Genomic DNA, 17730 nt, shown 5'->3' with positions numbered 1-17730 from the left:
GAATCCGTTCCTCGCAGTACGGCACGCGCGACGCCGTTTTTATCGCGCGATATAACTATCGCTGCCCCGTTTCGCCTCAAAATAAAAACCGAAACAGCGATAGATTTTAGCGCGATGAGAAATGTGTCGCGCGTTCTTTACCTTTAAAGGGGGTAGGCCCTTTAACAGGGCGAATGATAATTGTTTATTTATGTATTCGTTAGATGAATACATTACTAGATATGGATACCACTGTAACAATTTGTCTATTAGATCCAAAAGACAATCTTAAAATTAAGAAAACATACCGTCTTACAATCTTAAAATTAAGAAAACATACCGTCTTACGGCTTAAGCCTAAATGTTAATAAAGCGATCAAAGTTCATAAATAAAAACCCTTGTATAAAAATCTCACTGAATGTTAGTTTTGACTAAGATATCTAATAATACAACTAAGTAGTTCAGATCAATACATTAACATGACTGAAATATGAACAGGCAATATGAACCTATATGACTAAGAACATTTATTATACATTTAATTTAAATTTTAGTGATTTGCCGAAAAAAATAATTTTAAAGATTTGTTTTGTTATACTTAGATTCAAATTTTTCACAACATCAGAACATCAAAAATTAGATTAAATTAAGTTTGGTAAGATATCGGCTGTCACCGGATCGATGATGCAGAATAGAAAGCTTAATCGAGTTGATATTAATTACTAATCGTGTAGGGCAAGACGATATCGATTATTGAAAGTAATTTAAAAAAGTGCCCATTAATTTTTCACCGTTTCATTATACGAGTAAAGAATCGACGTTTTGTTTTATTCGATAAGTGTTATAATAATTATTGCTATAATATCTTGATGAATCTCATTTATATCATTAAGCCTAACAGCTGAACGTGGCCATCAGTCTTTCAAGACTGCTCGCTCTGTCTACCCTGCAAGGGATATAGATGTGATTATATAAATGAATTAATTATCATGATCAGCAGAAAATATGTGAGGTCACCAATTTTTTTTAGTTCCCTATTCAACATATTGAATGTACAATTTTTGTGGCGAGCATCTTACTATACCTTGTCCAACCATAATATGAATGACAATTTTTTTAGGTGAATTATTTAAGTTAAGAAAGGAGAATAATTACAATATAAGTTGAAACATCAATCTAAGCGATAATCTTAGTTCTTGTTATGGCTTTCTGTTGTCTTCTAAACAGCACTCTTCATTTCCTGCTTGACGCACGACTTGAAAGCTTCCCACCCTTCATTCTTTGCATAAGACTGTAAAAAAAAATGTTTTTTATAAACCTTATTTTTAATTTGACATAAATGTACCTATAGCTTACTAAAACAGCATGAGAAGTATTCTTAATTTTTTTAAAATCTTACCTAGACCTTTGACTGTTATTCACTATAATTGTCCTACCTTACACTGTCTAAATCTTTTCTTTTTTGCCTAAAATGCTATTTTAAAGTAATACACTGACTGTGATGTTATAAGACGTGGATATAAAAGCATTATCTGCCACACAAATTTTTTATTACGCTTAATTGAAAGATTAAATATTTTCACTTGTTGTCACACATTTACAATTGTCACATTTAATCCCAACTTATAAATACGAAAGTTTGTTTGTTTGTTATGTACTGAACAAACCATATTGAAATTTCACGTATGTATATACCTATGTAAAAGTTGAGACAAGGACACAGGGTAGGTACTTATTTATAAACCCGCTAAAAACTATAGTTCTCGAAGGTTTTTAAAAAAACCTGTCTTCATTTGTAGGTGGCGTTAAATTCGCACGGGCGTTGCCGCAATGAAACCCTACCTAGTTATACCTATATATACATATGGTCACGTCTATATCCCTTGCGGGCTAAACAGAGCCAACAGTCTTGAAAAGACTGAATGGCCATTTCAGCTATTTGGCTTAATGATAGAATTGAGATTTAAATAGTGACAGGTTGCTAGCCCATCGCCTAAAAAAGAATCCCAAGTTTGTAAGCCTATCCCTTAGTCGCCTTTTACGACATCCATGGGAAAGAGATGGAGTGGTCCTATTCTTTTCTATTATTGGTGCCGGGAACCACACGGCACCAATAATAGTTATACCTATATATCATTTACCTTAAATCCTCTATGGAGTCTGTCTTTCATTATAGCTATGAACTCCTTATAGCTGAGGAGGCCATCGCCGTCCGCGTCGAAGATCGCGAACACTGTGTCAACGAGGTGCGTCGACTGACAGATGCCGGTGCAAATCTTCACAGCGCGGTGGAATTCATCTGATCAAAATTAAAGAGAATGTTAAAGTTGATCTTGGTTTGATTTTGGGAAATTGACGGTGGGAATTTATGATGATAAAAGTAAAACTGCACTTGCTTAAATATAACACTGAACTGTAATAACTGAATAAGGTAGTTTGACAATACAATTAAGATCTATTGATGAACTTAACTAATATGAACTACAATGGACTGATATTTCACAATAATATGCTTTTTTAAACAACATCTGACTTAACATTCTATTTTGGTTTTTCTTTTTTTCTAAGTGGCCAGTTTCAGTCATAAATAGTTTGAACAGAGAAGTTTATAAGTTTTGATATCTACAGTCGTAATTTATAAATAGGGAAGTGCTGTTTTCGTGTGTGTGTGTTTTTTTATTTACACCCATAATCTAGCGGACTATGTTGTAAATCATTATAGATGAAAATAATGCTATTATAAATTCTTACCATGTCGACCGTGATTTCATAAAAGTTATAAAATAAATTTGTACTCTTCAAAGGTCTATTTCGTCCTTATCCTACCGATTGTGGCAAACGTTTAAGTAAAATTACGACAACGTTTAAACGATCCAGCATCTGTAGCATGGCACGCGCGATGCCGTTTTTATCGCGCGAAAACCTATCGCTGTTTCTCTATTTATTATGACGTAGAACGGGATAGCGTTAATTTTTCGCATGCCATGCTACGAGGGTAGTGCATATAAAGGCCGCCATTACGAACCTACCATAATACTTTCACCTTTTGACATCCTTTATCAACGCTCTATGGTTCTATGGTTTTTGCTCAAAGGATAACGTCTCGCATTTGGCGGTCACTCCGCCTATCTATACTAATATTATAAAGCTGAAGAGTTTGTTTGTTTGAACGCGCTAATCACAGGAACTACTGGTCCGAATAAAAAAAATATATTTTTGTGTTGAATAGACCATTTATCGAGGAAGGCTTTAGTACTCCTTACTCCCTACTCCTACCTCCTTACTCCTTAAAGTGGCAGCGTAATGTTACTATGTAACATCACGCTGCCACTTTTAGGAGCGAAGTAATAATGATAAATGTGAAAAAAACCGGGAAAAATTATTCATCATTGAGGGCTTCAATGATGCCCAAAACAACTATTCCACGCGGACGAAGTCGCGGGCACAGCTAGTTTTAACATAAAAATAATGTTCTCACCTTTAGATATTGGATGGTCTGCGAGCGTATACATTCTCATAGCGATTGTGAAATCCTCTAGATTATTCAAGAACTGACAGAAAGTCTTGAACTCCTCGAAGGTGATGCCTTTCTCATCCTTCACCCGGTCCAGGAGCCTGTCCAGATACATGTCGTATTCGTCGGTGTCGAGGTAAGTGTAGCGGAGTAGGATCTTGGCGAAGTCAACTTCGGATATCGTTTCGTGTCCTGGAAATTAGACTCTTGATCGCATCATCAGTATGCAATGTATTCTCTCGTTCACATTCTATTCTAAGTTTAATTGATATTGTGAAGTTGACGTTGTTGAAGAAAATGATGCAGTGCAGTTTGTTACCGCTTCTTCTGCACTGACGCCTTGGAAGCGGCAGTAAACTTAGTTTTAAGTAATTTATTTGACGTCAACCAATGTTGTTAAACCATACGTTTTAACAATAATTAAGCAATATGAAGTATCCTATAATAATGAATAAAAAATTTTGAATTTGAGTGTCGAGCACACGCATGGTAGGAATGTTGTTAAACCATACGTTTTAACAATAACTAAGCAATATGAAGTATCCTATAATAATGAATAAAAAAATTTGAATTTTGAATTTGAGTGTCGAGCACACATGGTAGGTATAACTGATATACTTATTTATAGATATTTATAAATTTTCGTGCAATAAAACCACAGGATAGCTTGGACACGAATCCATGTATTGTTAAAAGATGCGCGCGCATGGGACGCAGCACCACAGATAAACAAGAACATAACAAAAAGGAGTTTGTATAACATTTCAAACTTCTTTGAACATGTGTGTATATCAATAACCTTTATCTATCGTCGTCTATCGTCTACTGTATGTTAATCAAGCCTTTTCCCAAAACAGTGGGCAGATAATAAGTACCTATGTACAAAATTTGTGAATTCCGTAACTCCAATGGGAATGATTTGACTTCGGCACGTAAGGTTTTGGATCAGACCAAAATTAAAAGTAACATTTTTCAGACTTACTTAAGTTGCTACGTAAAAAAAAAAATCTGTCACCTTTTGCAAACTCCTGAAACTCAAGTTCCAGCACTTCTGTCTGCAAATTCTCCATGAACTGTTTGAATCCTTCGAACTTTAGGTCGTTTGTACCTTTCTTGCCGAAAAAGTGAACCTGTGAAAAAAAAATATTATGATGATAAGAGAATTAAAAAAAAATCTTTCTAGAATCCATTTTTGGTCCCATCTTCACTCTCATTTTAATTTTACATTCGCTTTTTTTAAGTGTACATTTACTAAAGATAAATAAATATTTTTTATAGTACACTTATCACATAAAAAAAAAATATCTTCAAACGTCATGTATCACTTTAAAACCGCTGTGATAATTGTAAGTATATATTTTTTTATCTCACCTGCAGCAACGTATCGACATTATGCCTCCTCTGCAGCCCTTGGTCGTCGTTCACGTAATTGTCTTGGGGTTTGCTATCTTTGTCCTCCTCGCTCGTCTCCGGCATGCCGCGCTTGCCGCGCCAAGCGAAACTAAAGATTTTCTCCATCTGCATTCGAAATGTGAATTAGCATTTTTGATTTCTTTTATTCTGTTTGTGTTAAATTTAACTTGCAAGACCAAAGACACATATATAAACATTGCAAGTTAAATAGAAGCTGTTAAATATTTTTTTATACTTAAATATTTTATAAAAATAACTGTTATCAAATTTAATTCAAAATTAGAAATAAAATCCTTACTTAGTTTCTTTTAAAGTAGTAAAAACTATTAAACTTAATTTTAATAACTGGGAGAACGTTTTGATGGCAAGAACGAAAAAAAAAATAATGACCTGTAAATGTTGTATATTAATATTTAAGAAAACATTCAAGTAATAATGTTATAATTATAGATTTTTTAAATGTTCATGCATTAGTTTAAAATTACAATTCAAAAACAAGGATAGTTAAAAGGTATCATGACGGTTGTTAAAAATACAATAAAATCGATGTTTGAAAAACATATATTTTATTTATACTTAAAGGTATTATATATTTACCATACCTTTAAGTATAAAAAAAAAATTGTGAGAGAACAAAAAAATAAATAAATTCTCGAGTATCATAAGAATTAAATTAATAACACAAAAATAATATAAGATTTCAAAGTTAGCGTTTGTTACAGCATGATCTATCCCTGATTTCTGCTTCTCCCATCTGGGAATTTAGGAAGGAAGTTTTAATGAATTTGTACGATACAGTAATAGGATGAAAACTTTATAACTATTTAAATCTAAACGAGAAAAATTACACACGATGGATGGTGTTATGCAAAACATGAATGAATAATCAGACGACCGGGTGAAAAATAACACGACATATTTTAGAACATACATATAAGAGAAATTGCGCTATTGGCAAAAAAAACACTGTCATAGACCACAAGGAATACAAAACGACGACAGATGAAGCAGACGATTGTCAACTTACTGTAGACGCCCTATGAATGGATGTTTTTTCTGCCTGTACAGTCTTGCTTCGCTGTGCGCTTGAAGATACTAACGAAAGCAGCTAATTCAGGCGATGAGCACATAATACACACAAATACAATATTATTAAACATATAATTATAAAAAAAAAAACAATAATTATAAAGCGTACGCTTCGATAATTTGATTTCGATGTCAGTTGTCGTTGTTATAGTGATAAGTCTAACAAATCAATTTTAGTCAATAATTTTATATTAAAAACATGAAACTGAACCAATATTCCAAAAAAGGTTCCAATTTCAAGTAATGAGCATATTGTTCAATTTGGTTTAAAGTACCAAATATGTACAAAATTAAGAGGCGATACAACAAAAGCCGGCTGTGCCGCCATATTGAACAATCGGGATGGCAATAAATATTTACAGTTTGGAGAGTAATCAAACAATCTAGGCTTAAACCCTTGGAAGAAAAAGGATTACTTTGATTGAATAGATTGGACAAATATTTAAAACATTTAATAAAAAAAAAACATAAAGGGACGGCACAGAAGTAATCAACGTAAGATAAAAAGAAAATAAATTTATACGGCACAACCCCTATGCATTGTTAAAATTGAGGTCAATATACATTGATTTGTTTAATGCAAAACATAAATATATTTAATGATGAAACGAAGTTTTTTTTATATAAAAATTCTTAATGCTTTTCAAATAAATCTCAAGTTAATGACAACTTGACGAATACATTAAAATAAAATTATTACATTACAAATATAAAACCATCTTCTAGTCTCCAGATAGGCCGAAATAGAAGATTTTTTGGTTTTATTTGCAGAAACATTCAACACAACAACGAAAATAAATAAATTAAATAAAAAAAAAATACAGCATTAAACAAATCGAATGAACACTTAGGCCCTTGAACGACCCCATGAGAAGCACTCGGTCAACTCACTGCCTCCTGGCTTTTGCTGTCCAGATCTTTACGCTCCTTGAAAGCGCCACCGAGCAACCGCTGAATCTATATTTATACCGCAAAGAATATGCTCAGAAATAAACATAAATATATTTTTAGATATATTAAAAAAATATAATTTTCACTTGTATAAAAGAAAACAATAAATAAATAAACTTAAATATAAAGTCTTGGTTCCTTCTCGCATGAAGAAGTTTTTTTTGTTATGGAGTGGCAATGACGGACTAAGGAAGACAGTTAGAATTATTTAGTTTTAGGTAGGTAATTAAGAGAAAAAATAATTTGGGAAACCTACTTAAAGAACTACTACTTTGCTAAGGGGTACTAAGGTACTAAAATGTCACTAAAAAGTGCATTTTGTGTGGCTGACATCTTGCATTTTCGTATACAAATTTGAAAGCCTTGATAGTGCTAAATAGTCAAAAATTAAAACTACCTAGGTAGCATAAGTACTTGTTCAAAGTCACAGGTTCTATAACAAACATTTTGTGAATAAATCATTGTGTGATAAATTCTTTATCTAAGTGTTTAATTAACTTAATAAAATGAAAATAACTTCATACTCACGACTAGAAATTCGTTCTTATCCACCCTTTGGTTACCGTCCGTATCAAACATATTGAATGCTATTTGGAAACCCGAGGCTGGCTCTGAAATTCATACATATTTTCTTTAAGTATACATACATACATAAAATCACGCCTCTTTCCCGGAGGGGTAGGCAGTGACTACCTCTTTCAACTTGCTTACGATCTCTGCATACTTCCTTCGCTTCATTCACATTCATAACTCTCTTCATGCAAGCTCGGCGGTTTCGGGTAGGTACTTTGGACCTGACCCTTTGCCAGGACCTCTTTAAGTATACATATTTTATATTTACTATCTTTCGTACCTATTCTAATGTACCGGAAACTACACTGGTTTCATTCCATAACTTTCCCATGAATGTCGTAAAAGGCGACTAAGGGATGGGTGCTGTCACTATTTGAATCTCATTTCCAGCATAAAGTCATACACCTGAACGTGGCCTTTTCTTTTCGGGAATATAGGCTCTGTCTACCTCGCAAGAGATTATATGTATGTACTAACTCGACCACGAGTCCGTCCGCCCGCTTGAACATTCTCAATACAACGTATATAAAATTTTAAGGAGATCAGAAACACACACATTTTCACTTCTATAATTATAAGCATAGATATGGTCATGTCAAACACATGCCTCTATTTATTGAAATGATGTTAACTTTGTCTTTTTGGATCGATTTTGATGATACAAAGGTATTTGGCTGAGTTAAAACAAAGTTACACATATATATGGACGAAAACTTAAAGAAATGATGTAAGACTAATAGGTTTTATGTACGATTAATTATGTAGCCAAAATTCAAGATGTTATATTTTTTTAAATTTAATTAATAAATTTAATTTTAATTAATAAGTATTAAAAAGCGTTACTTACTTGTTAATATCGAAAGGAGAAAGAGATACTCTGTGTAAGAGATGATTCCTGAAAAAACATTTTTTTAATTTAATCTTAACTTTTAAAACTTTGTAGAATCTTTGAATAAAATAAATAAATTTAATATTACTTAGTATAATATACTTAAGTGTTGATTGTGCCGTGTGGTTCCCGGCACCAATAGAAAAAATAATAGGACCACTCTCCCATTGATCCCATCTCTTTCTCATGGATGTCGTAAATGGCGACTGAGGAATAGGCTTATAAACTTGGGATACCTGTCACTATATGAATATCAATTCTATCATTAAGCCAAACAGCTGAATGTGGCCTTTTATCATCTTTTGATGACTGTTGGCTCTGTCTACCCCGCAGGGGACAAAGACGATGGTCCTATACTTTTTTCTATTGGTTTCGGTAATCACACGGCAAGTGCGCGTTTAATACCTGTATTATTTGCAAATTACAAACTTATGATTTTTTTTTAGGCGACGCGCAAGCAACCTGTCACTATTTGAATCTCAATTCTATCATTAAGCCAAACAGCTGAACGTGGCCATTCAGTCTTTTCAAGACTGTTGGCTCTGTCTTCCCCGCAAGGGATATAGACGTGACCATATGTATGTATGGATGGAGAACAAGGTAACTGACCTTCATGCTTGAGTTTCCTGAACATCTGCGGGGACCCCTTCTTCAGCTGAGGCGTGTGGTCGCGAAGGTGCTCAATCTCTTTCGTTGTCAAGACGCGCCGTTTCAGACGAGCTGTAAACATTTGTTATTCAAATTCCATACATATAGGTACATAGTCACATCTATATCACCTGCAGAGTAGACAGAGCCTTAAATCTTGAAAAGACTGAGACGCCACGTTCGGATGTATGGCTATAGCTGATGGAATTGAGATAAAAATAGTGACAGGTTGCTCTAGCCTATCGCCTATAAGAGTAATTCCAAGTTTATAAGTCTAAATTCTTTGTCGCCTTTTACGACATTGATCTTTATTTTTGTCACAGACATCAGAATTTCTGTCGGACAAGATCCTCTTTTTCAGGGTAAAGACAAAAACAGGAAAAACTGATACGTCCACTCCCTTGGGAAGTTCCACCTGGAGTTTGTCCTGGTTGAAGGAGCCTGGGTCCGTATATCTACCAAATTCTGAAGCGGGTAATAACAAGGAGTGACGCCTTTATCTGGATTATCTGATGAAGAATCTATTAAGAAGAAATGAGATCGAGATACGCCTGGATTGGTGTCTGATAAACTTTGAAATAATGGAAGACGATTTAAAACGAGAAAACTTTATTTTAATAGGAGCTCATGTACACTTCGATAATGTCACAGAGTAGAGAGAGCAGCGACATGAAGTGAGTGAATGAATCTATGACTCTATAAAGGCGCGAAGTTTGAATTATATTTAACAATGACCCATCACTGACCTTAAGAATGATTGCGGTACAATGAACGGACGTTAAAATATCTAATGAACTCTAATAGGGCCTTCTGGTTCCCAGCATTATTAGGATACCTATATACTAAACGCGTGCGAATTTGATGAAGTGGCGTTCTTCTGACGTCAGCTTATAGATTTTGGTATATCTGATGAACTCTGATGAAGAAGAAAGAATTCCGACTCACGCCTAGACTCCTGTTCCACAACCGACTCCACGAAGACCTGTGTGGTCATGTACAGGTGTCTCCCATACTCCATGCTGGCGACTTTGACGAAGCGGCACTCTCCTGACGTCAGTTTCCACAGATTTTGGTATATCAAATATCTGATGAACTCTGATGTAAGAGAAACAATGCCAACTCACGCCTAGGCTCCTGTTCCACCACCAACTCCACGAAGGCCTGCGTGGTCATGTACAGGTGTCTCCCATACTCCATGCTGGCGACTTTGAAGAAGCGGCGCTTTCGTGATGTCAGCTTTCACTGATTTTGGTATATCAAATATCTGATGAACTCTGACGAAGAAGAAATAATTCCAACTCACGCCTAGACTCCTGTTCCACCACCGACTCCAAGAAGTTCTGTAGGATCATGTACAGGTGTCTCCCATACCATACTCCATGCTGGCGACTTTGACGAAGCGGCGCTTTCGTGATGTCAGCTTATCAAATATCTGATGAATTCTGATGTACTCGTAAAAGAAACAATGCCAACTCACGCCTAGGCTCCTGTTCCACCACCGACTCCAGGAAGTCCTGCGGGGTCATGTACAGCTGCCCGCCGTACTCCACGCTGGCGAACTTGATGAAGCGGCGCTCTCGTGACGTCAGCTTCACAGATTTCGCCAGTTCATCCGGCTGGAAGAAAAGAAAAAAAATGTTTTTATGTGATTGCCTGTTTGTTGAAAAAATGCCATATGGTTTCTGGTACCAAATGAAAAAGAAAAGAAAAGAAAAAAGCATAGGACCACTCTATCTCTTTCCCATGGATGTCGTAAAAGGCGACTAAGGCATAAGCTTATAAACATGGGATTCTTCTTTTAGGCGACGGGCAAGCAACCACTGGCTTAATGATATAATTGAGATTCATATCTAAATATGGTCTATTAGTGTTTTCAAGACTGTTGGCTCTGTCTACCCCGCAAGGGATACAGACGTGATTATATGTATGTAGTATGTATGTTGTTACAGCAAGGGAAAACGACGTGAGGTAGAAAGATAAATTGGATTATGGTCATACATCCTATAACCATATTCCAATACGGGTTAGGTTCTAGTGTTAGTCTAGCTATTTTTCAGTTAAAAGTTAAAAGAGAGTCTGGAGGAATTTTTCGACCAGTTTTTCAATCAACACAGACAAAATATAGCTAGTTTTTGTTTATTTGGTTCCCTTCATTTCTTCTATTTCGATGACTACACATAAAGATTAAGAAAATTTCCACCTTCTGTTTTCTAAATCCGCACATAACTTTAACCAAAATAAACTTTAAGGGCTGTTTCAGATGGTGCTTAGTAACTTACGCAAGTACTAATGCAGTACAAACTAGTCTCGTACACCCTAAATCTAGGCAAACACAGTGGTAATAATTACTATAATGTCAAATCATATGATGATGGGATTCTTCTTTTAGGCGATGGGCTGTCACTATTTGAATGTCAATTCTATCATTAAGCCAAATAGCTAAACGTGGCCTATCAGTCTTTTCAAGACTGTTGGCTCTGTCTACCCTATAAGGGATATAGACGTGACTTATGTATGTATAATGTAAAATGATTAGGTATGTTACATTTGTGTTTTTTTTTAGGTTAGGTTAGGTTAAATTAAGTCATTCGCGGACGTTAGACTGCACCTTGTAAAAACCTGACTTACCCAATACAGAACCAAAGTCAAACGGTGCACCCCGAGCTCCAGTTCAGAGGACCATACCCTGATCCCGGTTCAGACAGGATGATTAATTGCTAACTCAATCTGTGTAATTTGTCCCGTACATATTTATCATTTTTTATTAAAAACAGAGGCATTTGAAGGCCTTGATTCGGATTGCAGCTGTCCGGTTTCCGTAAAAACTGAAATGTAACGATACGAAGTAAACGCTTGCGCTCCGCCTGAGTTCGGTGGATGATTAGTAAGTACTTACGCAAGCTACTATCCTCGTGTGAAAAGGGCTTTACCGACCAGGCTCAGCGAAGTGGAAACTACCGCTGATAAATATTATTTTAACCCGAAACGCTGACTCTTCCGGATATCGCGTTTCTAATGTGGAAACAAGGTGTTTGGTTGATTTCATTCATTAAGACGATTAGTGCCGTGTAAGTGGCGCCACTTTCGAATTATAATTTTACATGTTAATAATAAAAGTGAATAAATAAATAAAGATATAGTAAGAAAATAAATTAAAGTACCTACCGACACCGTCAGGCATCTTTGAAGTGCCGATGAATTAAGTATCGTAAATTCAACTAGCTGTCGCCTCATACTTACCCTGCTTGTTTTAAGAAGATACATACATGCAGTCACGTCTATATTCTTTGCGGAGTAGACAGAGCCAACAGTCTTGAAAAGACTGAAAGGCCATGTTCAGCTATATGGCTTTATGATGGAACTGAGATTCAAATAGTGACACTAGGTTGCTAGCCCATCGCCTACAAGAGTTTATAAGCCTATCCCTTATTCGCTTTTTACGACATGCATAAGATATGGAGTGATTCTATTAAAAGTGCTGGAAACCACACAGCAATGGCATGTTTAAAAAAGCTGAAGTATAAAAAAAAATTTGAAACCATTTCATATCAGTCTGCTTAATAAACAAAGTCATATAAAATACACAGTACATAAAAGGGTATAAAAAATAATATAAAACATACAGTAACAGTAGAACACGTTCATAAGCTTTTAAGCTGACTAAAAGCTCTTTTCAAAGTCGCAATAACTCTCCATTCTCATCCAAAACAGTTTATCGAATTGACAAATTAAACTCATATCAAACAAAACCCTTGATCTGCCGCGGTTACATATATTATTTTTACTGCCACCCCGCCTCATTTAACCCTTTATTTGTAATTTATAACTCCTTTAAGGGTTGGTACTGACCGATGTTATTTACTGCTTATGTGACAAAACAGCTATTAAACGCGGACAATGCCAGGGCCCTGATTTATAGGCGCGATAAAAGATGTATTGAGGTTTGGGAGTTAATAGCGTTTTGGACTCGAATAGTACACTATTGTACTATTAGACAGACAACGGTAATGATGAAGTCACGTCATAGCGTTTTTTAGGGACCGTTGTAAACAAGTAACCCTTTGTTGGCTCGATTTTTAGATATTTGTGAGGGTAAACTTAAAATAGGGATTTGCAACTAAGGAACCCTACAATGCGCGTGGCCCGACACTCACTTGACGGGTATTGGATGTGAGTGTAAACTCAAGTGCCGTGTGGTTCCCGGCACCAATACAAAAAAGAATAGGACCACTCCAGCTCTTTCCCATGGATGTCGTAAAAGGCGACTAAGGGATAGGCTTACAAACTTGGGATTTTTTTAGGCGATGGGCTTGCAACCTGTCACTATTTGAATCTCAATTCTATCATTAAGCCAAATAGCTGGACGTGGCCATTCAGTTTTTTCAAGACTATTGGCTCTGTTTACCTCGCAAGGGATATAGACGTGACCATATATATGTATGCCAATATGTATGTATGTAGACTCAAAGTTGGCATTCGCAACTAAGGAACCCTACAATGCGCGTGGCCCGACACCCCCTTGACCGGTTTTATTGTACACACATAGAATAACTTAACTTCAAAATATAGTATGGTTTAATGTCTATTTCTCTAAAAATCACGTCTTCATTCAAAAAGTTACCAGTTTCAAAAAGAAGAAAGTCCACGTTTTAGAAATTAATTAATTTATTTATTTTATTTAGGTCAGCAAACAATTACACTCGAAAAATTTAATTTAAGTAGATTGACAACATAGTGTTATTTTTAAGTGTAATCAACAACGCTGTCCACAGATTATTACATAGAATTAGGTAAGTGTGTTGCTGAATAGCTCATATTATAAAATTTTGACAAAAACTGTTATGTACGAGGTAATTACAAAAAAAAAAACAAAATAAAAGGAAGAATTAACTGTTATTAAGGACCGAAATAGAAACGCGCAAATTAGGAGCGGACCCAGGGCTCCGAAGGATATTTGTGGAGGGTGCATCTGGAACTAATAAAAGACGAGAGAGAAATAAGGAGAGGAACTGAAGTGGATCCAACATTTCTGGTAACACCAATTTAACGGCCATGATGGCTGACCACCAAACTGAAGAAATTCCAATTATTTGGTTGAGTAAAAATGTAATTAAATCAACTGATAAAAATCCAATAAAACCCGGTCCGCCGTAATAAAACTAATAGATAAGAAAGGAATCAGCTTTCTTAATGAAATTTGAGTAAATAACACTTCAAGTCTCAAGATCAAAAGAATGTGTTAAAAAGCATTTGATTGAAGTTTCATATAAATCCTTCTAACATGATAGAGGCAATAAATAATTTAGCATATATGTAGTTACAGAATTACCTGCATACAAACAAGCGCGTCTTTATTCCTTACGCGGTAGACAGAGCCACCCGTTTTGAAATGACTAAAAGGCCACGTTCAGCTCTATGGCCTAATGATAGAATTGAGATTCAAATAGTCACAGGTTGGTAGGTCATCGCCCAAAAGTAGAATCATAAGTTTATTGGTATTTTCCTTGATTGACTTTTACAATCTGCACGGAAGAGAAGCCTCTGGCATGTACTATATTTTTTCTTCGCTACTGGATCAGCATGGAAGCTTCCACTATATAAATATGTAATTCTATGGCCTTAGTCTTCTTTCACGACATTCATGGGAAAGATATGGAGGTGTTATTATTAAAAAATAGCGTTTAGCTAAGAATGGATTATTTTGAGAGGCTTGCAAAAAGCCGTAATAACATTACAGTAAATTGGAACAGAACTGATTTTTACATCTGTCATTCCAAAAGAGAATTAACAAAAATATAGCGCGGAACATCACTCGAATTCATAAATAAATTCATTCGGTATGACATGACAGTGTCCGTACATGGGCGCATAAAACACGGACAGTGCGCAGGCGCCGCCAAATGACGGGCACAGAGATGGATTTGTGGGAACGAGGACTGGACAGGGCTGCATTTAGGTATGACTAAAGTTGACCCGCTAAGATATTATATCACGCCTTTATCCCTATCGATAAGACAGAGCCAACAGTCTCGAAATGACTGAAAGGTTACGTTCAGCGGATAGCATGAGAATTGTGAGATTCAAATAGTGAAAGGTCAATAGCACATCGCCCACATGTTGTTTGTCTGTCCGTTTTTCACCTCAAAACCACTGAACCGATTTCAACCTTAAAATTGCACTTACATATAACGTAAAAAAGGACATAGGGTACTTTTCACGCGGGTAAAGCCACGAGGGAAATCTAGTACACAATATTTTGTAAAATCTGTTCAAAGTAAATCCTAAGACAACCGATTTTTTTAGTCAAAATTCAAAAAAAAAAAAATTCAAAAATTCAAAATTTTTTATTCATTATTATAGGATATTATTATATCGCTTAATAATTGTCGTATGGTTTAACAACTTGGTTGACGTCAAATAAATTACTTAAAAACTAAGTTTACTGCCGCTTCCAAGGCGTCAGTGCAGAAGAAGCGGTAACAAACTGCACTGCAGCATTTTCATCAACAACGTCAACTTCACAATATTAAATTATACTTAGAATAGAATGTGGACGGGAGAATACATTGTTCACGGGAGATTTATATATTTATGAGATTTAATATTGAAAAAAGAAAAAAAAAAAAAATATATATATATATTTTATGGATTGCCAATTTTAAAAAGATTTATGTACAGAGTGTACTGAAATTTTGATTTAAGTTCAAATTAAACTACAATTAATTACGAGGTTCCTGTGCCAAGCTCGAGCCAGATGTTTTTATCATTAAGGTAATCATCAGTCCTATAATAAGCCTTCTCACAAAGTACTTTCTTTACATACTCTTTGAATTTTCGGTTGGGCATATCAAGAACAGACTCCGGCAACCTATTATAAAATCGTATACAGTTCCCCATAAATGATTTACTGACTTTGCTAAGCCTATGAAACGGCATGACTAATTTATGTTTATTACGTAAATTTCTATCAGTTGTGGCACTAACTTTTTGAAAAAAAGAGGTATTTTTCCTAACATACATTATAAGATCAAAAATGTACTGGGACGCTACTGTAGGTATGTTTATTTTCTTAAAGAGTTGTCTTAACGAGTCTCTTGGTCCTAAGCCGTAAATTGCGCGAACGGCCCTTTTCTGAATTATAAAAATAGTTTGTATATCAGCCGCGCTACCCCATAAAAGTAAACCATAAGATAACAAGCTATGAAAATACCTGAAATAAACAAGCCTAGCTGTAGCTACATCTGTCAATTGTCGGATCCTCCTAACAGCATAAGCGGCAGAGCTAAGTCTATTGGATAGTTTAGAAATATGAGCACCCCACTGTAGCTTTGCATCAATTATAATTCCTAAAAACTTTGTATTTTCAACAAATTCTAATTTCTGGCCTTCCAGTATTATGTCAGTATTGGCCTGCCTTACGTTTGGAAGGGTAAATTTAATGCATTGGGTCTTATTAGCATTTAAAAGAAGATTGTTGGTTGAGAACCAGATAGATATGGCCGACAGTATATTATTAACCGAACTTACATTTTCGCTATGGCGATCTAATTTAAATATTAAAGAAGTGTCATCGGCAAACAGCACTATACCCGCCTGTTTTTCCACCATAAAAGGCAGGTCATTGACATACACCAAGAAGAGGAATGGTCCTAAAATTGAGCCCTGAGGAACACCCATTGAGACGCTTGATCCGCTTGACTTTACTCCATTAATATCTACAGTTTGAAGCCTATCAGTCAAATAGGATGCCATTAGTTTAGTTGATTTGTGGTCAAACCCATATTGACGAAGTTTACGCAAAAGTGTCTGATGATCTACGCAATCAAATGCTTTAGAGAGATCGCAAAAGACTCCAACTGAATCCTGTGAACTCTCCCACGCGTCATAGATTTGAGTAACAAGTGCTACTCCCGCATCAGTGGTGGACTTCCCGGCAGTGAACCCATATTGTTGGGAATGGAAAATGTTATTAATTTTAAAATATTGTTGCATTTGATTAAGCATCATCTTCTCAAACACCTTGCTCAAAACTGGCAATATAGAAATAGGTCTATAATTGCCAAGGACTGTTTTCTCCCCTTTTTTGAATAGAGGTATTAATTTGCTACATTTCATTAAATTTGGAAAAATACCCTCATCAATACATTCATTAAATATAAACGCTAGATCAGATGCAATAATATCTATGATTTGACTTATGATACTAACAGACAGACAGACAGAGTCTTATTTTTAATTCCACAATATTTAAAAAATTATGTGGAAAACACGCAATCAAAATCCGTCCCAGTCGGCGGGGCCACAAATAAATCGTGAAGCGACAGTTTTAAATGTGGTCCATTGTACAAATATTTGTATCGTATTAGCCCAACGTGTCGCGTGTAGTTAATGTGCGCGGCTCGGCGTGATTTACGACCGTGTGTGAACGCTACCATACAAATTATAAACGTAGAAAGTCCACTTTGTAAAAGATAGAAGGAAAGAATACAATAAATTCGAGGGAATGTTGTGATCTTTAGCAGGCAAAATAACTTCAGTTTAGTACTTTACTTACCTTGACTATAAAATTTACTTTATGACAAGGGCAAATCCTAGATTTTCATTGCCATTTTGTAATCGATAGATGGCCCCAACGGCCGAGTAGAATAGGACCACCCTAATCTCTTAACTGTT

General features: G+C 35.5%; 1 protein-coding gene across 4 annotated transcripts in view; it reads right to left on the bottom strand.

The window, feature by feature from the left end:
- Window positions 1–299: 299 nt before the first annotated feature.
- LOC106134454 (calcium uptake protein 3, mitochondrial) overlaps window positions 300–17730 on the bottom strand; it is a 72829-nt gene continuing 55398 nt past the window's right edge. Inside the window, exons 2-12 of one of the 4 annotated variants that reach the window (XM_013334517.2) lie at window positions 10535–10673; window positions 9019–9129; window positions 8368–8415; window positions 7476–7558; window positions 6888–6953; window positions 5935–6015; window positions 4866–5012; window positions 4510–4624; window positions 3459–3686; window positions 2122–2279; window positions 300–1271 (exon numbers count right to left, since the gene is read on the bottom strand). In XM_013334517.2, coding sequence (XP_013189971.2) covers window positions 1200–1271; window positions 2122–2279; window positions 3459–3686; window positions 4510–4624; window positions 4866–5012; window positions 5935–6015; window positions 6888–6953; window positions 7476–7558; window positions 8368–8415; window positions 9019–9129; window positions 10535–10673 — 1248 coding nt within the window. In that variant the 3' untranslated portion in view covers window positions 300–1199. The remainder of the gene's footprint in view (window positions 1272–2121; window positions 2280–3458; window positions 3687–4509; window positions 4625–4865; window positions 5013–5934; window positions 6016–6887; window positions 6954–7475; window positions 7559–8367; window positions 8416–9018; window positions 9130–10534; window positions 10674–17730) is intronic. The other 3 variants (XM_013334519.2, XM_013334518.2, XM_013334520.2) reach the window with 3 other exon arrangements.

Source organism: Amyelois transitella, chromosome 20, assembly GCF_032362555.1.
Source record: "Amyelois transitella isolate CPQ chromosome 20, ilAmyTran1.1, whole genome shotgun sequence".
Classification (NCBI taxonomy): Eukaryota; Metazoa; Arthropoda; class Insecta; order Lepidoptera; family Pyralidae; genus Amyelois; species Amyelois transitella.
Note: the sequence above shows the minus strand (reverse complement) of the source record. Positions and strands in the feature narration are given on the sequence as shown.